This window comes from Macaca mulatta, chromosome 2 (assembly GCF_049350105.2).
Source record: "Macaca mulatta isolate MMU2019108-1 chromosome 2, T2T-MMU8v2.0, whole genome shotgun sequence".
Classification (NCBI taxonomy): Eukaryota; Metazoa; Chordata; class Mammalia; order Primates; family Cercopithecidae; genus Macaca; species Macaca mulatta.
Window position 1 is genome coordinate 2,756,148 of NC_133407.1, and position 27,748 is coordinate 2,783,895.

The 27,748-nt window shown below is 35.6% G+C and overlaps 1 protein-coding gene across 21 annotated transcripts in view; it reads right to left on the reverse strand.

Annotated features, from left to right (window-relative positions):
• DLG1 (discs large MAGUK scaffold protein 1) overlaps positions 1-27,748 on the reverse strand; it is a 276,675-nt gene that overhangs the window by 157,586 nt on the left and 91,341 nt on the right. For 20 of the 21 annotated variants that reach the window (NM_001266294.2, XM_028843322.2, XM_015132614.3 and 17 more), the window contains 1 exon segment: positions 11,248-11,412. In NM_001266294.2, the coding sequence (NP_001253223.1) occupies positions 11,248-11,412 (165 nt within the window). 21 annotated transcript variants of the gene reach the window in all.

Genomic DNA, 27,748 nt, shown 5'->3' on the forward strand with positions numbered 1-27,748 from the left:
TATCTTCTGTTTCTTTACTATAATAGTCTCCCTAAGGTTATCTAATAACATACAAAAACTAAACAACCCAGCATTTTCTTTGGTCAGACATCATACTCTATAGCATTTAGCACAGTCTAAAAAGGAGATGAGCATTATTAATTCGTATTTTAATTTATGTATCAATGGGTTTGTATTTTTAGAAAAGTCATTCAATTGAATATGAGGCTATTTTGTTTGGTATTACATAAGAACATAAGGAAAAATATTTCTTGTTCCCCCTTTTGTGCTAAAGACCTGCATGGATGGACAGAAAACATACATTTCTACACATCCAAGGTTTCAAGCCATAAGACTATTTTTTAAACAAAAACTCTATATTAAGACATTTTTACAAAGCAAATGTAAACAGAAATAGATTGAAAATAATTTCAACAAGTGGTATGTTACCTGGGTGGAGCTGGTGGCTACCGAGATGCAGTCAATAAAGCTGTGTCTTCGAGTGAAAAATGCAACTATCTGCTGCCAGCGTGAAGGTTCTGGCTCAGCCTGCAGTTCATCTGACGAGCCCTTTTTTGCCCAGTGTTTCTGCTTTGGGCCTGCTGAGCCATGGCTAGAGCTAGTATTGCCTCCTCGACTGCCGCGAGAGTATAGAAGTGTGTTGTTTCCGAAAATGTAATTCATCTCTGCAGCCCTGCAGGTGGTTGCCAAGCAGGCTTACTTCTCTACCAGCTGCTGAGTGGTGAATGATCGGTAAAAACTGCAGCTAGAATTACAGCAGCATCACTTGTAGATCAGTGAAAATAAAAACCTTGAGAAATGATGCTCATTTTCTCAGCGATTTCTTCCTATGAAAGAGCTCGTATCTTCCCTCTGTACCTGTTAGCTGTATGATGGCTGAGTTTATTTTTGCAGACAAAAAAGACGACATAAGGTGGATTTCTTTCTCATGATTATTTTTTCACCAGCGTCTGCAGGAACCAAAAGCTGTTCTTTTGTTAGCTGATAACTAGATGGACTGAAATCCAGGAAGCGAGGTCGATTAGCAGGTAAAGAAGGATGCTATAAACACTGGACTACCAAGACCCTGTGGGGCTGGCTGCCTGATTTAAAGCACTGGGTGGAAAAACCCTGGATTACCAAGTTTCAACCACAGTCTGTAGTAAAACCCAATGGCACCTTCACTGCTTATATAAATTATAAATATGAACAGAATTAAAACACACAAGAGGATTCTCTCTGCAAATAGTTCTGACTGTTTAAATGATTTCACTAAAAGAATCTTTGTCATTCATATCCAAATTTCTACACCAGGCAGGATCTTACACATCATCTGGCACTGGCTCTAAGTTATTCAAAGGTGCTGCCTACATTAAACTCTGAATATCTAATGATAGCGCTTCATTACAAATGGATTTTCCTTTATCATTTTATGTAATGTATTGGCTTTTAATGATTAATAACTGAGTCTCAAGGTAGATTAATTACTAAAACAAATATTTTGCTTCTGCAACTTTTATGATAAAAAAGAACTTTCAAGAAATTATCAGAATCATCTCTCTAGTATTTTATAAACATTCAGATTACAAGGTCATAAATTTCTAAAAATGAAAAAGAACGCTGGTAAATTTTTTGTTTTATAATCAGTGAAATTATGTTGTATCCAACTCTACATAAATACTACTCTGGTTCACCAAATACTATCACTTGATTGCTAAAGGAACATCTAACATCTACGTTAACATAATAGTTCGCCAGAGAATTGCCTGGGGCGCTAGTTACATATGCAGATTGGTGTATCCTCTCCCCATCAAAATGTTAGGGGCAGGGGGAACCTGGGAATTTTTATGTTTAAAACGCTTCCCAAGTGACTCCTAAGTACCTTCAAGTTTGAGAATCACAAACTCCCAAGCAAGCCCTCTTAACACTGTGCTATATTAGTAAATATTACAACAATGGTCATTTTAAAACAATATGTGAACAAAAACGCTACTTAATAATTTACTATTGGTTGAATAATTCAATTTTTAAGTTAATAAGAGCATGTCGTAAGTCCCAACCTCAGCCACAGAATTTTTTCAGATGTGGACTGACAAAATCTTGCTTGTCTACGTGCTTACCAGCACCAACTAGATGCAGCCTTTTGTCAAACGACAACCTTGAGGTCCACTGCAAATCCTGACTCAGCAAGAAAATACGCTACAACCTTGAGGGCCACTGCAAATCCTGACTCAGCAAGAAAATACGCTAGCCCTGTCTCTGTGACACCTCTGCTGAGACGCGAACATGTGCTCAGTAAGGGTTGAGAGCCACGTGGGACTCTTGAGGGTAAGATATTTTGTGACAGATTATACCAGAAAGTATGCTGCTTCTTCCCAAGGACTGTGCAGGCAGTAGCTGACAACTTGCGGCCCCAGACAGAGTGATCCTATCCAATTCGGAGTAGGAGAATATAAGAAAACACTAAGGGCAGATAGGTAACTAATAATACTCTTGTGAAGGAAAAAATGAAACCTCCTGGAAAAAAATTCAAGTTTTATTATGGACCAGGTACCTACTAAATACCTGATTAGTGTGGTTTATACAAATGCTACAGTAATTTGTCTGGCCCTAAAATATGTGCCTTGATCCATGTCTGATGAAAACCTTAAGAAAAGGGGAGGAGAAAACCCAAGAACTGACATGAGTTCTGTTATTCTGAATTAGTATGGATGAAGATCAGGAATACAACTGTTGAATGCAAATCTCCTACCTCAAACTGTAAACAGTACTAACAGACAGACAATAGTAGGCTCTTAGTGTACATGTATTTAGCCTACAGAGCCAAAGAACTTAGGGGTACAATCTAAAGTTGACAGATCACTGCCCCCCATATTTCCCCAATGTACAGGGAAGAAATACTTCTCAATGTGAATTTCCTATCCAAATCCATTCACATCAAGAAAACAACTTCAAGTTTTGAGAAAGGCTTCTTTATGAAAACGTCCTGTTACATGACCTACAAAAATCTAGGAACACCTCATTCATTGGCCAGCAGTCAGTATATGCACACATAAAATCTACACCTAAATCACAAGAGGGGTTTCACATAAGATTAGACTGGGAGATGGAAGGCAACCAACTCTTTGCTTTAGAATATCCTCTCTCATTACACAGCAGAGATGAAAGATAAAACTCCATTAAAACCAAATTTAAGTTCATTAAAGAAAAACCAGGAAAACCTATTTAAAACAATGGATTAAAAGATGGTATGCAATCTAAACTACCAAAAGGAACCACTATTAACATTTTAATATGACATACAAAGAATTAATATTCTTTTTTCTGTAATGTTTTTTCTTTTTCAGAGGGATAATATAATCTATAGTAGAATTCTAGCCTAAACAATAGGAGAAAGCTTAATTTAGTAAACTAAATATGATTAGTTCAGTGGATTACTATGTATTTCAAAACAGGATTATGAAAAATTTATGACTATGAGGAATATTTACTTTTTAATATTAAATGAAAGTAAAAACAGTTAAAAATGTATACTGGATAGGTTCTCAGTTATTTGTGTGTGTTTCTAAAGTCACAAACCCAGCAGTCTTTAGTTACAGAAACAAAGGCAAGTACTAAATAATCTTTTATGTTTGTTTTTGAGACGGAGTCTCACTATGTTGCCCAGGCTGGTCTTGAACTCCTTGGCTCAAGCCATTCTCCTGCCTCAGCTACCCACGTAGCTGGGGTTACCACCATGCCCAGTTTACTAAATAATCTTAGTGAAAAAATGTAAAAAGGTAAAGGACAAGGGGATAAGCAATACTGAAACTCTAAAGTACAAAAAAAAAAAAAAGAAAAGAAAAGAAAAAATACAAAGTAACTACAAAGCTAATGTAATGTAAATGCAATATAACAGGCATTTTTATTACTCTTTTCTAATGTGGGCTATTAAATTTCAAAACATAGAACTGTATTGAGATAACACAAGACTGAGAAGATTGACAAGAACATAGATTTGTTATTTATCTAGAAAAACCCTGAATGTCGCACACACAAAATCCCTTCTGTATGAGCACCATCTAGTGGTCAATGTATGCAAACTATATGCTCACCTTAGTATACCAGGTCCATGTAAAACAGAAAAAATTCAATAATATTTTAATATGTTCCAGAGATGTAAAAATAAAGTTGATTTCAAAAACTGCTCATTATATACTAGAAATAGGAAAACTTCTATTCCTCTAGCATTTGGTTCAAAAGGCCTGTATTTGCTTGTGTCCATTTTTCTGCCACTCCCATTTCTTACATTTTTTTTTTGCTAGTGATTTCATTTCACAGTATTCTCAATACTACTGGATGAAATAAAACACTAGGAAACATATTTATTTAGCACACTTATCTGCTTATTTCCTGTTTTTTTGGTTTGATTTCAAGTCCCTCTTAGCAATGTTTACTTTATATACGATAGTTTGAACATAATTTTCCTTGCCATTGAAGACAAAAACCAAATATATATTCTTTGTTTCTTCAATGATGATGCAACCTCCCATACACTCAATAATGCTCCTACTGTCCTCCTTGTTGCTTCATGTACATTTCAAACTTTTTGGGAAAAGGCGAGGTTATTATTTGTTCGATTTAGTGTTCTAACAATTTTTCCTAATTTTCAGTTCATTTTTAGTTTTAGAATCTTGACACTATTCTTATATAACCTCAAAATCTACCCACTGTGTCCTTCTCTTCTACATTAAGATTTAAAAAAAACTATTACATCCCCAATTTCTTTCTTGTTATTCTTCCCAACACTGGCAAGAAAGTATCCCTTTCAGAGTCTTAAATTATAAAATCATAATCATAATTACTTTATATTATAAAATATAATCATAAAATATAATCATAATTATATAATTATTTATAATCAAATTATAAAATATAATTACTTTATTCAGGACTTTATCTTCAAGTCCTGAATAAAGTAACCCAATCACTATCTTACTTTATTCATGATTCTAGTAATGAGAGCCACCATCCCACCACAATAATCTAATAGATTAATTCACGGCATATTTCATGGTGGCAAACCCTTCATAATAACATTCATCATACAGGTCTTTTAGATCTTGCCCTCATTTCCTAACATGCAACCTAACTATCAGCAATAATATCATAAACCTTCCTGCATTTCTACAGTTTCTTGTGATTATCACACTTCCACTGTATTTATTTACCCCAGTAACTGCCTCCTCCGACTTGGCATCTTACACATCCTTCAACACTTTGTTCAAATGTCAACTTGCTTTTTTCAGAAAACTCCAAGAATTTAATTTCTCCCTCTTTCATGTTACATCGTATCTTTCCATTAAAGAATGCTAATCACTGATGTCTAACAAAGTTACTAGCCTAGATGTTTAATAACTGTTTGCTAAATGCATGTACTTGCTTGACACAACTAATATGCTAGCAGTTGATTTTTAAAGCATCTATTAAATTTTATTTTTAACATTAGCTTTTATTAGAATTGTGAAGACTAAAGCTGTGCCTAATTTACAATCTATTCAGCAAACCACTGTTATTCTAAGATACTTTTTCAAATTATAAAAATAATAATTTATATCCCGCCTTCTACATGCAGCATAACAGCTGTTCACTTCACTCTAAACCACAATACTATGTAAGAGGAAAAGCTCTCTATGTTAGCTTTTATTTTAAAAACAGACTACTAGTCTAATACCTGACACTGTATTTTAAATAAACTCTTGAGCTTCTTACAACATTTATTCTGGTTTTTTAAAAGTTAAGATGAAAAAACATTAAAGCTTGCCTTCTTATGTCAAAATAAGGGTTGTTCTCCTTCAATTTTGGTTTTCTAACAAAAAGTTAAAGAAACCCTACCTACTCTGCTATGCCTACCTACTCCAAATCTATTACACCCCTCAAATAATTATTTCACGTGGTACCTGCCACAGTAACCTATGAATGAAAGAGGGGAACCAGGTAGAAATTCCCCAAACAGCCTTAATCATTCTTAAATTACAATTCTATCAGAATACAATCTGTCAGAAAGTTTCAAGAACTTGAGAAACGTTCATATTCTTTTGACCCAGTAATTTGACTTCTGGTAATCCATCCAAAGGAAATAAACTAAATACTTTTCATGTCCAAAGATCACTCATTGTAGCTTTCCTTACAATGGAAGATTTTTACCAATCTAAAAAAATCTAATAAAAATGAAGGTAACAGATATCAGAGAGCTGATATGGTCATCAAATTATGGTGCAAATATATCAGGTAATAGTATGTATCAAGTACTTGATACATCATGATATTACACAGGAAATATACAAGAAAATGTGTTTACCAAGTTTACAATAGGAAAAAACATTAACATATTAAAGCGTGATTTAGAAAGAAATGATAGAGAATATACACAATTTTTTTCTACTGGGATTGGAAATCCTTATCTATTCAGTTTGCAAATATGAATCAGACAGCCAGCAAACCAAAGTGAGGGAAAGGGGACTAGTGGTTTCACTTAAGAGCCCCAGAGGATTATTTATAATTGTTTCAGAGATTGATTCTGTTAATACCCAACAACATAAAACAAAACGAACAAGGCAGAGCAAGAGAATGGCCTACAAAGACGGCCAGGTTTTCAGCTGCTTCTCATTAACCAGCTGAGTTATTACCATGGCACCCTAAGACTCATGAGAGCCTGCTGGTACTTTCTTGATCTTAACAAAATGTGTCATGTCAACAAAGGTTTACATATGACTACACAAAGATTGCCACTCAGGTAAGGCAATGATAAAATGCCAACAACTGGAAGATTTTTACCAATTTCAGAAATGGTAAATGTGGAAAACGTTAAGTCTTACAACTGATGATAAAGGACATTTTAATTTTAATAACATACTCCTTTATGTAAGCCTCTATAAAATATTTGCTGTAAGGGAGATAATCCTTTATCATTGTAATAATAAACAAAAAGCAAGTACATGTAAAGAAAAAGAGCAATTTAAAGCAGATACCAAAAAACTGACTTTACATCACTTATGGTCAGGAGATTAAGGAATGAATAAATCAGATTAAGAACACAGTGAAAATCTTAAAGTATTAATGTGTTCTTTCTCAATACTATAAATTTAAGTCTCTCACTCTAGAAGGATTCGACAAATGATGTCAGAAATTTACTTGTAAATAGCTCAACACAGATAGCACAGTAGTGCAGGAAAATACCTCAAGCTTTGCATTCACGGGGGACTAGTTCCAGGACTGCCCGAGTATACCCAAATCCTCGCATACCGAAGTCCTGAAGTCAGCTATGCGCTTATACGAAGTCAGTCCTCTGTATACTTGGGTTTTGCAACACACAAATATTCTTATGTTTGATTGCATTTGTTTGAAATCTGCATTTGTTTGATCCACATATAAGTGGAGCAGTGCAGTTCCAACTCATGTTGTTCAAGGGTCAACTACAGTAGCAGTAATAGTGGCGTGACAATGCTTCGCAACTGTGCCTGTACATTAGAAACACCTGGAGAACTTGTAAACCTCCCAAAGGCCAGTCTGTATTTCAATTCACGTACCAAGATTGATCACCTAGCATTTAATTAGAAGAATCACATATGGAGATGGCTGCTAAAAGGGTTTTGTCGGCCGGGCGCGGTGGCTCACGCCTGTAATCCCAGCACTTTGGGAGGCCGAGGCAGATGGATCACGAGGTCAGGAGATCGAGACCATCCTGGCTAACACGGTGAAACCCCGTCTCTACTAAAAACAACAAAAAATTAGCCGGGCATGGTGGCGGGTGCCTGTGGTCCCAGCTACTCGGGAGGCTGAGGCAGGAGAATGGCGGGAACCCGGAAGGCAGAGCTTGTAGTGAGCTGAGATCGTGCCACTGCACTCCAGCCTGGGTGACAGAGCGAGACTCCGTCTCAAAACAAACAAACAAAACCAAACAAAACAACCACCAAAAAAGGGGGGTTTTGTCATATTAATCTTTGATTTACACCAAAAGTCTTCCCAATTATCATAATGAAGTAAGTCACTGATGAAAGTAGTGGCTTATTAAAGAGCAAAATGGGATTTTGCTGGTGAAATGCATAGTATCCCAGTTATGAGAACTGGTTGAATTAATTTAGAGACAGAATTCACCCTTGCTTAGGAAAGGGAAGACTCTGGAGAGGCCTAAACCCTTAGGGATAACACCTTAGGTTTAATCCGTAAGACGTCTGGAGACACTGGGTAAACAAAATCTTGTGTCTGGAATATTGTTTTATCTGCTTAGAATGAGCATTTTTAAGGCAACAATGGAAAGCTGGGGTTTCATCAGATTTAAAGAACAGGCTACATAAAATATGCATGCTGGCTCACTGTCTGTTGAAATGTCTGCTTGTGTCATAATCTGCAAACATACCAAAATAACTACTAAAAGATCTACCAAAAGACCAGAGTTGGCCATATGCAAATTGGCTTTGGTTGGTTTGTAACAATGAGGATGACGAGAAATTCAAAACATCAGAAATTTAAAAAGTATACATATCCCGGGAGTGTTTTTGGACAAAAATAATAAATTAAATTAATTCAATCAAGATAAAACCAGGCCTGGGCTGACAGGAACAGCCCACACAACAAGACGGGAGCTCGGGCTTTAGTATGCTAAGGTTCTTATGCTGTCTGGAATAAGAGTGAAAGGCATTTATTTACTTTAGACTTTTTTAAGTTAAACATATATTAAAATTTCTACAATAACCACTAATGGAAGAGAAACAATTTTTAACTTCCAGCTAATAGTAAGGGAAAATGAGATGAGAAAATACAATCCAAAAGAAGATATGAGCCAGGTGCGGAGGCTCACACCTGTAATCTCAGCACTTTGGGAGGTCAAGGGAAGAGGATCACTTGAGGCCAGGAGTTCAAAACCAGCCTGGGCAACAAAGCAAGACCCTGTCTCGACCAAAACAAAAAAATAGCCAAGCATGGTGGCGTGTGCCTGTAGACCCAGCTACTTGGGAGGCTGAGCTGGGAGGATCACTTGAGCCCAGGAGTTTGGGGCTGCAGTAAGCTATGATAGCCAATGCACTCCAGCCTGGGCAACAGAGCAAGATTCTGTCTCAGAAAAACAAAAACAAAAAAGACAATACAAAAGGAATAGTCCCTAATGTTTAAGAATTAAACACACTTCTAAGTAACTCATGAGGCTAACAAAAAACAAATCACACTGGACGTTAAAAAAAATACAAAAGAAAACATTACATATTCAAACTTGTGGGATACATTTAAAAATCCTGTTTCAAGAAATATTTATAAATGAATACTACTAGAAAAGAAGGCTGGTAATCAGTGCAATAAGCAACTGACTTGAGAAACTAGAAAAACAAGAAAACAGAATAAACTCAAAGAAACCGAAAAAGAAAAAAAAAAAAGATAGAAAGAGAAAGGAAGAAAAGATAAAAGAACTGTTTCTGCCACTAACTGGTAAACAGCCAACTGATTTTTTGGCTGTTTACTCTCCCTAACTCTCTTTTAGTTCCTCAAGGGAAGATGAGATTACTTACACTGAACACAATCTTTAATTGATACTCAGCTATCCTACGTGTAATTTATATTTACATATACACATATGCATGTACATACATAAACACGTCTATATGTATGTGTATGTGTGTAAAAGAACAGAGGGATAAGGGTGGGCACACAGGGCAAGGACTCAAGATAATTTTTTTTTAAGATGGTTCTTTGAAAAGACCATCTTTGAAATGGACACTTTTGGCAAGAATGGTGAAGGAAAACAAAGAGTCTGAAATAAACGATATTATGAATAAAAAAGGGGCCATGCCTACATATGCTACAGATATTAAAAGGTATTAGCAGGATATCATAAATAATAATTTCAAAATACATCTGAAATGTTAAAAATTACTCAAAAAAAGAATAGCCTAGCAAAATTAACTGATAGAAAATTTGAATCGTACTATAATCACTAAAAAATTTTAACCAGTAGTATGTTAACACTCCTCAAAGAGAATTACAAAATCCAGGTGAATTTTACTAGTAAGAAATGATCCTTAAGCTAAATACACACAACCAATAAAGGATTAGTATTCAGAATATATAAAGAAATACAAATTAATAAAAAGAACGACCCAATACAAAAACGAGCAAAAATCTTAAATGGGCCCATAACACTAAGGAAACCTAAAGGATCAATAAATATATCATACCTCCCTAATAAAATTCCCATTAAAATCACAATCAGATACCATTTCAAAACCAAAACAATGCCGAAAATAAGAATACCAATTGATGAGAACATGGATCAACTGAAAACATTAGATGTTGCTGCTGAAAATGGAAATGACACAGCTACTGAGAAACACTCTGGCATTATTCACAAAGATGTATATATAACCTGTGTTTTTAGAAGCACTTTCTATACTAGTAATAACTTGAAAATAAATCCATATCCATCAAAAGTAAAATAAATTGTAGTATATTCATAAAATAGAAAACTCTGAAGCAGTAAAGTTAATCAACCTGAGGAATGTGATACTGAGTAAAAAGTGCAAGTTAAAGGTAAGATACAGTATGAGTCCATTTACATAAAGTCCAAAATATGCAAAACAATTAGCCATCTAAATATATAGTAGAACTTTAATAAGAAGGGTAAATAAACTCAGGATTGTAGTTACCTCTGAGGGGAGAGATGACAGGATCAGGAAAGGTCACATATTTGGAATTTAAAGATAATGTTAACGCTCTTTTTCTTTTTTGAAATGGAGTCTTGCTCTGTCGCCCAGGCTAGAGTGCAGTGGCGTAATCTAGGCTCACTGCAACCTCCGCCTCCCAGGCTCAAGCGATTCTCCTGCCTCAGCCTCCCGAGTAGCTGGGACTACAGGCGTGCATCATCACGCCTGGTTAATTTTTTTGTATTTTTAGTAGAGACGGGATTTCACCATATTGGCCAGGCTTGTCTCAAACTCTTGACCTCAAGTGATTCACCCGTCTCAGCCTTCCAAAGTGCTGGAAACACACTTTTTCTATACCAACTAATATTTAAAAGCAAGTGTTTGAATAACATTCATTTATAAAATATATATTTAAAAATGTTTTCAGTTTTCCTGAGTACTAATGAGCACCCTGAAATTCTCCATAACTATGATACTACAATGGGGGGTGGGGGCTGGGGAGAACCTACATGAAAGAAAACTTCTCTCCAAGCATGAGCTGTATGTCTGACAAAAGTAATATGTAATTCGTAACGGTAAGAAATAGATACTATCCTACCTTTATTGGTGAAATATGAGAATGAGAAACAAATCCATGGACATTCTCAATCTCTGATAAGTTCTTCTCTGAGACGTGAACCAGCTCGGGACCCACCACTTCATTCGTGATTTGTGGGGAAATGTGCTCTTGAGGAGGTGTGTCTTCATCCTGATACCTGTACTTCTGTAAAGTAAAGAAAATAAATATGAAAAAGCTCTGATAAGCAAAGTGAGTTTAATTCAAATCATGGTTTTCATAACTAGCCAAATACTCAACACTTAGCAATATAAAAAGTATATTTATGGTTTAATACATCAGATCTGAGAAATAGGATTTTATTTTAGAAATAATGCCAATAATTTAATAAAATTATTTAATTTAAACATTAAAAATGACTCAAAGCTAGGTGATAGAGAAGCCTGAATATTGGACTGCTCACTTCTTACTCAATGTTAGCTGAATCATGTATCTCTAAGATACAATTATTTAAATAAAGTCAACGTGAAAAGCCCAAGTTATACACCTTAGTCTGGTTTTCTTACTCCGTTAACTTGTATACAAAATTTTTTAAAGTCAGCCATTTTAACTTCTACCTGAAAATTAGTTCAGCAGACAATAGCATTTTTTATTTTAACTATAATCTCTCTCTCTCTCTCACACACCTCTATGCAATCTGTTTCTAAAAAATTACTATAATTAAAAAAAAGCTTCCTCACACCAAGCTGAGAAGGCCGATGGCATAAATAAAGCCACACTGAAAAAAAAATTCTCTTTCCCATCACCCTGAAATAAACCTACTCATAAAGAAAAGACACAAAACAAGGCACAATAAAAAAAAATTTCAACAAGAAACCAAGGTTTATTAAGTTGCTCTTATCAATGATTTAAATAAAAATAGCAAACATAAAGTGATATTTTTTTAAAAAGGCATATAAGTGGGTCAGTACCCAGTAATCCTACTACTGGGAACAAAATCAATCAATCAATCAATAAATGAATAAATAAATAAATCATTCTATCAAAAAGACACATGCGTGTTCACTGCAGTGCTATTCACAATAGTAAAGAAATGGAAACAACCAAGATGACCACCAGTGGTGGAATGGATAAAGAAAATGTGGTATATATACACCACAGAATACTATGCAGTCATAAAAAAGAATTAAATCATGTCCTCTGTGGCAACATGGATACAACTGGAGGTCATTATCCTAAGTGAACTAACACAGGAACAGAAAACAAAGTATTATGATGTCCCCACTTGTAAGTGGGAGCTAAACACTGAATACACACGGGCACACAGAGGGGAACAATAAACACTGGGGACTGCTTGAGTGGGGAGGTGGAACGGGGTGTGGGGTGGATGGCTACCTATCGGGTACTATGCTCACTACCTTGGTGACAGGATCATTCCTATGCCAAGCCTCAGTGACACACAATTTACCCAAGTAACAAACCTGCATATGTACCCCCTGAACTTAAAAGTAGAAAAAAAATGGGTCAGTAAACTTAGAGGGAAAAATGCTCAACTTCTTTAGTGAGAAGAAACAAACAAACAAACAAACAAACAAAAAACCCAGCATCAGCTGAGAGACAGTATTAAGCAGTATTAAGGAGGAATACCAGTTATCTGTTGTATAGATGGGAGGAAAAATGTACGTTTCTAAATACATACCAAAAAAAAAAAAAAAAGAGAGAATCGTAACTATGGGCTTGAATGCTGAAAGTTACTATACAACCTCCAGTATCACTTTTTAAACAACATCCTTCTGTAAAATGGTACAATCACATGGAAAACAGCAATCTGGTTTATATCAACACTACCTTATTCAACATGATACAAGAATAGTTTTTTCACAGGTGTTTTCAAAACCAATAAAAAAAGGTTGTCTAACTTTATCCTGTAAGCAAGGCTGAAGTTAACATAAACACAGAAAACCTAACACAGTTTACATACTCAGTGGAGTGGAAGCACAAGTTAAGTACTCTCAGGAGTAGATATAAGGAAGGAAATTTGGTGCCGTCTTTTGAAACTCTACAGGTACTCAACAACTTAGGATACACTTTAGAAGAGATACACGGATAAGGATATTCACTACAGTTTGGAATTTTAAAAAACTGACAATAAACTGCCTTTCAATCAACTAACAAAATGTCTAAAGAAATGAGACACACCCATCGTAGGAAATTCTACATAGAAGTTAAATTGATCAAAAATTTACATCTTCTAATAGGACAAAGTAAAAACATAGATAACTGGCCGGGCGCGGTGGCTCAAGCCTGTAATCCCAGCACTTTGGGAGGCCGAGACGGGCGGATCACGAGGTCAGGAGATCGAAACCATCCTGGCTAACACGGTGAAACCCCGTCTCTACTAAAAAATACAAAAAACTAGCCAGGCGAGGTGGCGGCGCCTGTAGTCCCAGCTACTTGGGAGGCTGAGGCAGGAGAATGGCGTGAACCTGGGAGGCGGAGCTTGCAGTGAGCTGAGATCCGGCCACTGCACTCCAGCCTGGGCAGCAGAGCGAGACTCCGTCTCAAAAAAAAAAAAAAAAAAAAAAAAAAAAAAAATTTAAAAAAAACATAGATAACTGAATGAGGAAAGGATCTTTCAAAGCTATACTTATATACACATGATATGTATTTTCTACCTAAAACTATATATGTACCTAAATATACTTAAAATTTTATATAAATGCATTGTTTAAACATTTTAAAGCAACAGTGTATGTATGTATCCATGTCTATGAATGTACGTATGTAATTTGGAGGGACGTGAAAGGAATTAAAATTTAAAAAAGCCTCATTCTGAAAAGGAAAGAAATAATTTTAAAATTATGTCTTTTAAGTAGCTTTTAATCTATAAGTTCCCTCTTGATCCTTTTTTATTTTCTATAATTACGGAAAAACTCAAGGCATTTGACCTAAAGAGGTTCCAGTAAAATGACTGCAACATCATGGGGTTCTTCAATGTAGTCCTTTTGCTTCCTTATTTCCAGTAAACTGGCAGCTGGACACAACAAATTGATTAGTCTCACGTTCCGTCCTTTTGGTGAGACTACAGGTGGTGGTGGGTTATTTTATCAGAAAGCATATGCTTGTCTCTCGTTTTGTAAAGTTAGCAGCTCTTGATATTCAATGCCTAAACTAATTCATTCACTGGGATTTGCAAAAATTGTGACAAACTAATTCGCTATTTATTTTTCACCAATGCAATGGAATACATGTATAAAGAGATACTCCACCTACGATGTGGTTATCCGTTGGTATGGTTCACACAGATGAAACAGGAAAAATACCTTTACTTACTAGTTTCCAAGACAGATTTGAAAAATTGGCTCCCTGTCATCTCCTAAGGTGATCAATTAGTTTCTATATAGCATTCAATGCAATCTCTGTCAAAATTCCATCAGGCACTTTTCCCCCACAGAAACTGACAAGCTGATCCTAATATCCACATGGAATTGCGAGGAATGCAGAATAGCCAAAATAATCTTGAAAATGAACAACAAAGTACAGGGCTCACACCTGATTTTGAAACTTACGACAAAGCTACATTAATCAAGACTACGGTACTGGAATAAATATAGATATATAGATCAATGGAATTGAAGAGTCCAGAAATAGATCCTTACATTTACAGTAAATTGATTTTGGACATGTGTGCCAAGGGAGAAACAATCTTTTCTTTTTTTTTTTTTTTTAAACAAATGATATTGGGACAACTGGATGCAAAACCATGAAATTAGACCCTTTCCTTACACTACGTACAAAAATTAACACAAAATTAACTAAAATTAAATATGACCTACAGTTAGAAAACCGTAAGTGTAAATCTTTGTGACCTCAGGATTAGGAAATGGTATCTTAGATATGACATCCAAACCATCAGCAACCAAAGAAAAAACATAAATTGGACTCATCAAAAAAACAAAAACAAAAACAAAAACTTTTGTTCATCAAAAGCCACTATCAAGAAAGTGAAAAGACAATCCAAAGCGGCCAGGTGCGGCGGCTCACACCTGTAATCCCAGCCCTTTGGGGGGCTGAGGTGGGCGGATCACGAGGTCAGGAGTTCGAGACTAGCCTGGCCAATATCATCAAACCCCGTCTCTACTTAAAATACAAAAATTAGCCAGGTGTGGTGGCGGGCGCCTGTAGTCCCAACTACTCAGGAAGCTGAGGCAGGAGAATCATTTGAAGCCGGGAGGCAGAGGTTGCAGTGAGTCAAGACCGGGCCACTATACTCCAGCCTGGGTGACACAGCGAGACTCAGACTCCCAAAAAAAAAAAAAAAAAAAAACAACCCAAAGCATGAGGAGAAAAACACTACAAATAATATATTTGATAAGTGTCTAGTGTCCAGAGACAACTTACAGCTCAACAAGTCAATTTAAAAATGGGCAAAAGATTTAAACATTTTCCCAAAGAAGATATACGAATAGCCAATAAGCACATGGAAGGATGTTTAACATCATTAGTCATTACATAAATGCAAATCAAATCCATAATGAGATACTACTTCACATCCAACATGAGGACCATAATAAAAAAAAGACCGACAGGTGTTGTCAAGAATGTGGAAAAATGGGATCTCTCGTACATTACTGATGGGAATGTAAAACGGCACATTCCCTCTGGAAAACAGTTTGACGGTTCCTCAAAAAGTTACAGGAAGTATCTTAAGACCCAGCAATTTCACTCAAGAGGGAGAAATGGTATCAACTGCTAATGGATGTGGAATTTCCTTCTGGGATGAGGAAAACCTTCTGAAATTAGTTAGTGGTGGTAGGTGCACAACCCTGCACACATAACTGTATACTTTAAAAGAGTAAATTTTACAGTATATGAGTATCTTTGAATTATTATACAAATTATCATGATAAACTGATGGATTACACATATCTGATGATAAAATCTACTGAAAAAATCTTCTCTGAACCTGAAATTGACATATCTCTAGCCAATGGGAATCTCTTATTAAAGTTTCTGAGTTCCCTTATACTTGTACCTTTAAGAAAACCTTTTATAAAAACAGTTACCAAATCTAAAGTCTATTCTCTATTACAGGTTGAGCGTCCCTAATCCAAAAATCCAAAATCCGAAATGCTCCAATTTTCAAAACTTTTTGAGCACCAACATATCACAAGTGAAAAATTCCACATCTGACCTCATGTGATGGGTTGCAGTCACAACACTGTTTCATGCACAAAAATAGTGTATATGAAGTCCTTCAGGCTACATGTATAATGTGTACATGAAACAAATTTCATGTTTAGATCTGGGTCCCATCCCCAACATATCTCATTATGTATATACAAATATCCCCAAATCTGAAAAATTCCAAAATCCAAAACACTTCTGGTCCCAAGCACTTTGGATAAAGGATGCTTAACCTGTAATTATTCAAAAAAGAGAAACCTTGGGTTCATTACAATTATTAATTGAGAAAGCACTTCCAAGTAGCTTTCAAGGCCATCATTACATTACACAGCAATATTCATCTCTATTTCTTGTTATCTAAAGGTTTATCTCAACCTATTTCCAATTTTTTGTAACACTGAAACCTTCATATAAAACCAGTTTGCCAATAAAGTAGAATGTAGAAAACTAATGCCTCTCTAAGGATGGTCCAAGTCTAACTTACCTAACACTTAGACTAAAAAGAATTACAAAGTGGTGACGAGGAGGGTTAGGGATGAAGGAGGAAACATATTTTTAAATGATTATAGTAAGAACATTCTAAACACATTTTCCCATCCTTGTTTCCGTTTTTCAGGCCACTATCTTTGACATAAAACTTTACGCTGCCCTTAATCTTGGTTAACAATATCAGCAATATTATTTACTTACTCACTACTATGACTTACGTACAGGAATGTGACTAAATTACTACTTCACTGCTGTTAGATAATTTCCAGATATCTTTCTTTAGAAACAATTTTCTGATTATGGAAATGATGCAGATTCTTGAATCTATTAGAAAATCCAAATTAAGGCCAAAAACTAAGTATTTAATAAAATATTTAGTACAAGGTTCTTAAATCAATACCAAACAGTTGAACAAATATAATTATTATTAGTGTGCACATATCTCCCTATCTACCCTTCAAATACTTATTATTTCAGTAGTAAATTTAAAAGAAATATTTGGTACCACATATTGTTCCATGCATGCCAATACACTTCATTTTAGGAAAAACAGTAACACATTAACATAAAAGGAGCGGTGAGGCTTAATGTGAAATTCCTGAAACAGATGAGGATTAACATGTGTTGAGGAATGGAGGCCAGTATTATCCTGTTACCAAAACCACAAAGGACACAGCAAAATAATAAAACTACAGGCCAATACCACTAATGAACATAGACAGAAAAATCTAAAGAAAATACTAGCAAATCGAATCCAACAGCACCATCAAAAATATAATACCCCATGATCCTGTGGGATTTATCCTGGGGAGGCAAGGATAGTTCAACATACACAAATCAATAAATGTGATACATTACATAAACAGAAATAAGGTCAAAAGCCTTATTTCAATAGACTCATCTCAATAGACTCAGAAAAAACATTCAATAAAATTCAGCCTCCTTTCATAATAAAAAGTCCACAACAAACTAGGCTTTAAAGAAACGTATCTCAACATAAAAAAGACCATATATAACACACCCACAGTCAACATTATAGTTAGTGGGGAAAAGTTGAAAGCATTCCTTCTAAGAACTGGAACGATACCGGAATAGCCCCTCTCACCACTCTTACTCAACACAATACCGGAAGACTTGCCACAGCAATTAGGCAAGAGGAAAAAATAAAAGGCACCCACATTAGAAAAGAGGAAGAAGTCAAATTATTCCCGTTTGCTGATGATATGATCTTATATCTAAAAAACTCTAAAGACTCCACAAAAAAAAACTCTGAGTTGGTAAATGAATTCAGGAAAAGTTTCAGGATACAAAATCAATGTACAGAAATCAGTAGTGTTCCTATCCACAAATAATGATCTGGCCAAAGACCCAATCAAGAAGGCAATCCCATTTACGGTAACTACAAAATAAAATAAAATAATAAAATACCTAGGAATACATTCAACCAAGGAGGCAAAAGATCTCTACAAGGAAAACTACAAAACAATGATGAAATACATGGCAGATGACACAAACAAATGGAAAAACACCCCATGCTCATGGATCAGAAGAATGAATAAAGTTAAAATGACCACACTGTCCAAAGCAATCTAGAGGTTCAATGTAATCCCCAGTAAAATACCAGTATCATTTTTCACAGAAGTAGGAAAAAAAATCCTAAAGTTCATACGAAAACAAAAAAGAGCCCAAATAGCCAAAACACTTCAGTGAAATTACTCAGACACAGAAAGACAAATACCGCATGCTCTCACTTGTAAGCGGGAGCTCAATAATGTGTACACATGGACGCAGAGTGTGGAATGATGGACAATGCAGACTTGCAGGGGTGGAGGGGTGGAGAGGTGGAAGACAGGAGGCAGTCTGGTGGGTACCATGTGCACTGCTTTAGTGATGGATGCTCTGGGGGCCTTGATTTCACCACAATGCAGTTTATTAATGTAGCAAAACTGGACTTGTACCCCATGATTATACATAAATAAACCAAATGCATGGAAACCATAATAAATGTAAGATGAGCAGAATTACAAAACGAGTGATAACGATAAATGTAAATGTATTATATCTGCACTTCACGTCTATCAAGGAAACACTGATTGCTGCCTTCCTGAAGAAGACAAAACCTTCCAAATTTCTCAACCAGATTATAGAACCTGAAAACACAAGAGACTCTCACTTTGAATATGAATTCAAATGTTTTGGAAGGAAAAAAAGCAAACTGAATCCAACACTATGATGTGAAATGTATCCCAACAATAAGGATGGCTCAATTTTAAGACAGTCATGTATTCATGTATTTTAACATATGAAAAGATCAAAGAACAAAATTCGCAGGATCATCTCAATAAATGCTCTAAGAACCACCACTTAAGAATCTCAAAATTTTAAACCCAATCCTGATTTTAGGAGAAGAAAAACTCTTAGCAATACAGAAATACAAATAAACTTTTAAAGCATCTACCAGCAATCATATTTGATGGTGAAACAGAAGCATTCTTAAAGTGGCAATCAAGGCAGTATCATCTTACTCAACACTTCTCTAGTTTCTAACCAATATGCTAAAAACAAAACAAAACAAAAACAAGAAGCGTAATTGCCTAACACTGCAAACCAGAAAATTGTAAAAGAATTGTAAGGAGATGTGAGCATTACTTCTGAAGAAATGTTCACAACTTTAGCCAGTTTTTCAAAGGGATTTGGGAAAATTACTTTAAATAAGTCTGGGGGGTAGGGAAGAATGCTGTCCCTGTCAGAGAATGATCCAGTCTAACCACTGTTAGATTTGTCGTAAAAGTGACAGTGAAGCGGAAGGGAAAATGTGTATTTTGTGTATAGAAATGTTAATTTTAGGCCTGGGACAGTGGCTCACGCCTGTAATCCCAACTCTTTGGAAGGCGGACACAAGAGGATCACTTGAGCCCAGGAGTTCAGGACCATTTTTGAGACTCTGCCTCTACAAAAAATTTTAAAAATTAGCTGGACGTGGTGAAGTGTGCTTGTAGTTTCAGCTACTGGGGAGGCCGAGGTAGAAGAATTGCTTGAGCCTGGGAGGTTGAGGCTGCATGCCATGTGCAGTGAGCCACCCACTGCCCTCCAGCCTATGCAACAGAGTAAGACCCTGTCTCAAAATAAAATAAGATAAAATTTGTAACATCTCCATCTTGTAAAATACTTAGAAAACTTTGTCACAGTCTGTGTCATGAACTTTCAAAAACAGTTCCAAAATCGAAAGATTACAGTATCTCCATTCGAAGACTATGTTTTCTCAAAGTCAGAACCAGGATATTTTAAATTCTAAAATTTACCTAACTAGCAAATACTGTATTCCACAAATCCAGTACACATCATCAATTATAAGATGCCCCAGTAATTATATTTAGCCCCCTAAAAAGAAAAAAGAAAAAAAACACTGCCAAATAAATTGTGAAGTACATCAATTGCAAATAATTCCAAATTTGAGACAGGTTAAAAGTAGAGAAAAGTATATTTTAGGATCAATAAAATACATTAAAGCCACAGACATTTACTACATTTCTTCTCCAAAATCCTTACTTTCACTTTTGCAATCTTTAACAATTAAAAAATTATCCTTTCAAGAGCAAAACTATACTCTTGGTTTCAAGGTTAAAGTAAATGGCCTCTGTCAGGGAAAAAGAGCAGTCATTAAATTGTATTGCTCAGGTAGGCAAGAGCCACAGCAAGCAGTAAAAGTGTACAAACTGCCAACACTGTAATTAAAATAGGGCTGGTGGGTGCCCAAACCATACAGATACTTTTAGGGTAAGGAAGACAACGAAATCTATCATCTGCAAAGAGTCATACTGGGTTAGGAATGAATCTCTGTGGCAGAAGGCCTCGGTGGAGGTGCTTGTCTTTAACTTACTTAAGAGAGTACAAAGAACACCTTGCTCACAGGTAGCTCAAGAGCCAAGAGCTTTTCTATTCTCCAGCTAAAGATTATAATCCTATTCCCACGGCTCAGTCTGCTCCCATGTGTGGGAAAAACCATGTGAATCAATGTGATTTCCACATTACACTGACTTCATTTTTCTACTTATACATTTCAAATGAGCTAACCACAATACAGAAATGCATAGGAAACATTACTGTTTTTGTTCTTGACCCAATGGTTTAATATGAAGCTACAGGAATAGAAACAGAAGAATCCTATAATAATTGATGTTAGATTGCTTGTTTTCTGGGAGCTGGAATGAGTATTTTAGGTACAATTAAACTATTGCCTGTGGTTAAACAATTTCTCCCAACTACAGTTGGCTCTCCATATCTGTGAGTTCCATATCTACAGATTCAAACAACTGCAGATGGAAAACATTTGGGGGGAAAAAATACAACAAAAATAATACAACTAAAGAACAATACAGTGTAACAACTATTTATGTAGCATTTACGTAGAATTAGGTATTATAAGTAATTTAGAGATGATTTAAAATACAGGAGGATGTGCACAGGTTATATGCAAATACTATGTCTTTTATGTATCAAGGACTTGGGCATCAGCAGCCACTGATTTTGGCATCCATGGGCAGCAGGCGGTATTATCCTGGACCCAATCCCCTGTGGATACAGGGAGATGACTATTCATTCACTTGCCTGGAATAAAAAAGTATTAAAAACCCCTGAAACCACTGACAGCAATTGCCAAAAGGTTAAGGGCCAAGAAGAACATAATTACTAATTCAAGCTTTTTAAGGAAGGAAATGTCATATACCAAGATAAGACTTCCACGTACCAAACCATCTTGAACATGCCAAAATATAAAAAATAAAAATGTGTTCAACCTTCATATGATAAAGCTATACATGTGAAAAATGGTATACCTTACCAATATTGGGACTTACTCCTTCCCCCAGAAATCAAGCCTGGATTAGGGAAAGGGTGGGGGAGGAGGGGGGAAGCAAAATACAATACAAACAAAATTGTGTCGTTACGATTTTATAGGAATATATAAATTTCCAAAACTGGCCATGACGGAATGAAATAAAGCCTTGAAACAATAATCATGAGAAAGGACAACATTCTAAAAAAATAATTCCTCAGAAAGGACAAAAAAAACTAGAAACCAATCTCACTTATGAATGTAAATGCAAAGTTCCAAAACAAAACATTAGCAAAAGAGCTCAGAACATCAAAATATTATAACCCGAGTAGAATACATTCCAAACATGTCAGAATAGGCAAATATCAAAAAAGCATTTCATGTACCTGACCTCATTACAAGTCAAAAGGAAAAAAAATTAATGAATACCAAATAATCAACAAACAAAAACATCCATTATGATTAAAAACAAGCACTGCCAACTCTTGGAGTAAAACAGTAACAACCGGACAGTTTCCTACTACAAATCAAACTGAAACTGACACTACAATTAATGGTGAAGTGTACCCACTAAAACTGAGAACACGACTTCTCTATGGCTGCGATAGTAAGTTACCAAACACAGTGGCTTAAAACAACCAAAATTTGTATAGTTCTGTAGTTGAGAAGTCCAAAATGTGTTTCACTGGGTGTCAGAGGCTCTAAAGGAGAATCTCTTTTCCTGCCTTTTCCAGTTTCCGGGGACTGTCTATATAGATTGCTTGGCAGGGGGCCCGCTTCCCATCTTCAAAGCCAACAACGTCAGGCCAAGTCCTTCTCATGCTGTCAACTCCTGGATTCTGTTTTCCAATTCCTTCTTCCAAGGAAACTTTGGGTCCACCCAAATAATTTAGGATAATCTCCCTATCTTAAAATCAGTTTATTAAAAATCTTATTTCCATTTGTGGCCTTAACTTCCTTTTGCCATGTATTCACATGCTCAAGGGGCTATCTATAGGGCACAGACATCTTTGCGGGGGCAGACGGTGGGCAGGCAGAGCATTATTCTGACTATTAGTATGCTACTGAAAAGTAAACAGAGAAAACTATGATGTAAAGGGTCAAATGATTTCTAAGGATTCTTTTAAGATGGCATTTAAAAAAATCAGTATATAATCTTGATTTTAAAAATAACTCTTAATTATATAAGATATTTTCTTTTTCTTTTGAGACAGGATCTCACTCTGTCACCCAGGCTGGAGTGCAGTGGCGTAATCTCGGCTCACTGCAACCTCCCCTTCCCAGGCTCAAGCAATTCTCCAGCCTTAGCCTCCCAAGTAGCTGGGACCACAGGCACGAGCCACCACACCCAGCTAATTTTTGTATTTTTTGGAGACAGGGTTTCACCACATTGCCCGGGCTGGTCTCGAACTCTTGAGCTCAAAGCAATCCACCTGCCTCAGCCTCCCAAAGTGGTGGGATTACACGCATGAGCCTTGATTTATAGTATCCTTCTATTCACCCAAAAAGTCAACAATTAATCTGACTAATGGGGAAACACATCATTCGCATTGAAGTCGGAAATAAGCATATCATTATAACTACTGCTAACACTTTTCAGGAGATGTAAGAAAAAAAACTATGAGATAAAATTAGAAGGAAAAGAATAAAATTACCACCGACCTGATGGTAAATCTAGAAAATCCAAGGGAAATGTAATAAATAAATAAATAAATAAATAAATAAAAATAAAGAACAATATATCAACAGTAAATAAAAGATTTCAGTTAGGTATCCAGGCAGAAAATGAATATATAGATATCGATTGCCTTCATTTAACTAAGTATGCTGGAAATTTTGTTGGACTACTTTCACATATGACCTGCTACCTATTTTTGTAAAGGAAGTTTTCGTGGAACACAGCCACCCTTGGAATGTCCTGACTGAATTTCCCTGGTTGGAATACTCAGTGCTTATTGTCACACATTGTTGCCAGGAGGGTTAACATCATCCATGACTCCAGAGAGGACAACTGGAAACTCTTCATTCGGAAATTTTCTGGACTCTGTCCCTTGTATCTCTCCCATGGCTTTTAATTTTAATACAGATTTTAATTCGTATCCTTTCAAGTGATAAACCATAACCGTGAGTATAATAGCTTTCAGTGAGTTCTGTGAGTTCTTCTAGGAAATTACTGAACCTGAGGGTTCTGAACTACTAACAAACTTTACAAGTACTTAAAAGGAAATCTGTAGCTTTAACTGCTTATATTAAAAATGAAAGTTTAAAATCACTGACCTAAGGATACACCTTGAGAAGCTACAAAAAAAAAAAAAAAAAAAAAAGACTAAGTAAACCTGAGGGGAAGAGAAGGAAGGAAATAATAAAAGGCAGAAATCAATGAAACAGAAAACAAAGAATTGAGTATATTAACAAAGCCAAATAATCATAAAAATAGATAAACCCTATTCCAGACAGATCAAGGAAATAGAGAATATAATTACCAATAAAATTACCAATAATAAAAAATGCAAGAGAGGTTATTGCTAAAAAAAAAACCTATGGATCTTATAAAGATAATAAAAAATAATTATAAAAAACTTTAGGCAAACTAATCCAATAGGTTACATGAAATCAAGAAATTCCCCAAAAAACACATCTTACCACACACCATATTCTGACACAATATAAAACAGTAAATCTGAGTGGCCTCCCAAATTTATATATATAGGTCTTTATAAGAAATATAAAGATACTTATTTAATATATATTAAAGAAATTCAATCTGTTACCAAAACTCTTCCCACTGAGGAAACTCCAGGCCCAAATACACCAAATTCTACCAAGCATTTAAGAAAGAAGCAATATCAATTTTACACAATTCTTTCAATAAATAGAGTGAACATCTCCCAACTATGAGATCAGCATAACCTTAATACCAAAACCTGACAAAGACATTACAAAAAAAGAAAATGACACAAATATCTTTTATGAACATAAATGCAAGAATCCTGTTTAAAATATAGCAAATTGAATATGAAAAGGATGCTGTAAAGGATAATACATCATGACCAAATACGATTTCAAGAAGGTAAGGTTAGTTTAACATCCAAAAAATAAATAAATGTAATTCTCTATATTTAACAGAACGAAGGAGAAAAATTATATGATTATTTCAACAGACATATAAAATATCTGATCCAATTGAATACCAATTCATAAAACTCTCAGCAAACTAAAAATCCAGAGGAACAATCTCAATCTGATAAAGGGCATTTATGAAAACCTTACAGCTAACAGATGTACAAAGAGGAGCTGGTACCATTTCTACCAAAACTATTCCAAAAAAACTGAAGAGGCTGAACTCCTCTCCAACTCATTCTATGAGGCCAGCATCATCCTATACCAAAACCTGGCAGAGAGACGACAAAAAAAGAAAGCTTCAGGCCAATATCCTTGATGAACATTGACGCAAAAATCCTCAACAAACTACTTAAAAACTGAATCCTGCAGCACATTAAAAAGCTAATCCACCACAATCAAGTAGGCTTCATCCGGGGATGCAAGGCTGGTTCAACATACACCAATCAATAAATGTAATTCATCACATAAACAGAACTAAATAAATGCAAAAGAAACCCACAATGAGATACCATCTCACACCTGTCAGAATGGTTATTAAAAAGTCAAAAAACAGACGCTGGTGAGGTTATGGAGAAAAGGGAACACTTATACACTGTTGTTGGGAGTATAAATGGGTTCAACCATTGTAGAAAGTAGTATGGTGATTCCTCAAAGAGCTAAAAGCAGAACTACCATTTGACCCAGCAATCTCATTACTGGTTATATACCTAGAGGAATATAAACCATTCCACCACAAAGACACATGTGCACAAACTTTCACTGCAGCACTACTCACAATAGCAAAGACATGGACATCAATGACAGACTGGCTAAAAAAAAATGTGGTACATATACACCATGGGATACTGTGCAGCCATGAAAAAGAACAAGATCATGTCTTTTGCGAGAACATGGATGGTGCTAGAGGCTATTATCCTTAGCAAACTAACACAGGAACAGAAAACCAAATACTCAATGTTCTCACTTTTAAATGGGAACTAAATGATGAGAACCAATGAACACAAGAGAACGATAGACACTGGGGTCTACTAGATGGTGGAGAGGAGGAGGAGGGAGAGGAGCAGAAAAGATAACTACTGGGTACTGGGCTTAATACTTGGGTGATGTAATAATCTGTTCACCTATGTAACAAAGCTTCACATGTACCCCGAACCTGAAAGTTTTAAAAAACAAACAAAAAACCCTACCGCTAACGTACGCAATGGTGATATGTTGAACTTTAAGACGGAGGAAAGGATGCTTACTTGCCTCACTTGTTTTCAACATTATGCTGGAGGCCCTAACTGTGGCTGGAAGGCAGGCAAAAGAAAGAAAAAGTGTAACAGCCAGTAAAGATTAAGTAAAACTGTCTCTATTTGCAAATGACATGACTGTTCACACCGAAAACCCCAAGGAATTTACAAGACTACTAAAACAACAGTTGACTTTAGTAAGATTGCAGGATACAAGTTAATCAATCGAATTATGTTTTTTACACCAATAGTGAATAATTGGAAGCCAAAACTTTGTAAAAGTTCCATTTGCACCAACTCCAAAAAAGATAAAATACTTAAGAATTAATTTAACAAAAGATGTACAAGATGCCTTCACTGCAAATTATAGAACATCGCTCAAAGAAATTAAGATCTAAACAGACATCATATATTTGTGGTTTGGAAGACTCAATATTATTAGGAAGTTCATTTTCTTCAAATAATCTATAGATTCAATGCAATCCCAATAATAATTCCAGCACAATTTTTGTAGAAGATAATAAAGTGATTCTAAAATGCTGAAATGCAAACAACCTAGAAGAGCTGAACCAAATTTTAAGAAGAACGAAGTTGGAAGACATGAAACCTACATTACCTGATGTCAAGGCAGTTTGGTATTGGTCAAATGAAGAACACACATATCAACGAAACAGAATAAAGAGTTCAGAAATAAATTCACACACATATGGTGTGAATGGCTGATTTTTGACAAAGTGCATAACCAATTCAAGGAAGGATGAAAAAGTTTCTCAACACAGTGCTAGAGCAACTGGATATCTACGTAGAAAAAAATTAACATCAACCTTTACCTCACAACAGACACAAAATTTAATCTAAAATGAATCACAGACTTAAAAGTAAAACCTAAAACTATAAAACTTCTAGAATAAAATACAAGAAAATCTGTCTGCAAATTAAGAGTAGGAAAAGATTTACTATACAAAACACAAAAAGCACAATGATGAAAGTTTTTGACAAACTGGGCTTAATTAAAACTTCTGCTCTTTGAAAGTCACCACTAAGAGAAGTAAAAGGCAAGCTACAGAATGAAATAACACATGTGCAATAAAAGTATCTGATAAAGGACTCATATCTGAATATAGAAAGATCTTTTACAATTCAACAATAATACAAACAATCCAGTTCTTTTAAATAGGGAACAAATTTAAACAAAACTCAACGCATTAGCTTTCTAGAGCTGCTGCAGCAAAGTATGACAAACTGAGTGGCTTAAACAACAAAAGCTTATTGTCTCAGTCCTGGGGGCTCGAAGTCTGAGACCAAGGTGTAAGCAGAATTGGTTTCTTCTAAGGGCTGTGAGGATCAGTCTGTTCCATGCCTCTCTTCCTAACTTCTAGCAGCCGGCAGTCTTCGGCATTCCTTGGCTTACAGATGCATCACTCTGATCTCTGCCTTCATCTTCACATAGTATTCTTGCCGTGTCATGTCTCTTTGACCAAATTCCTCCTTTGTATAAGGACACCAGTTATACTGGAATAGCCCACCCCAATAACCTCATTTTAATCTGACTATCTCTGTAAAGACCTTATCTCCAAATAAGGTCATATTCTGAGATATTAGAGGCTAGGACTCCAACATATCTTTTTTGTGGGAGACACAATTCAATCCAAAACACTTCACAAAAGAAGATTTCATG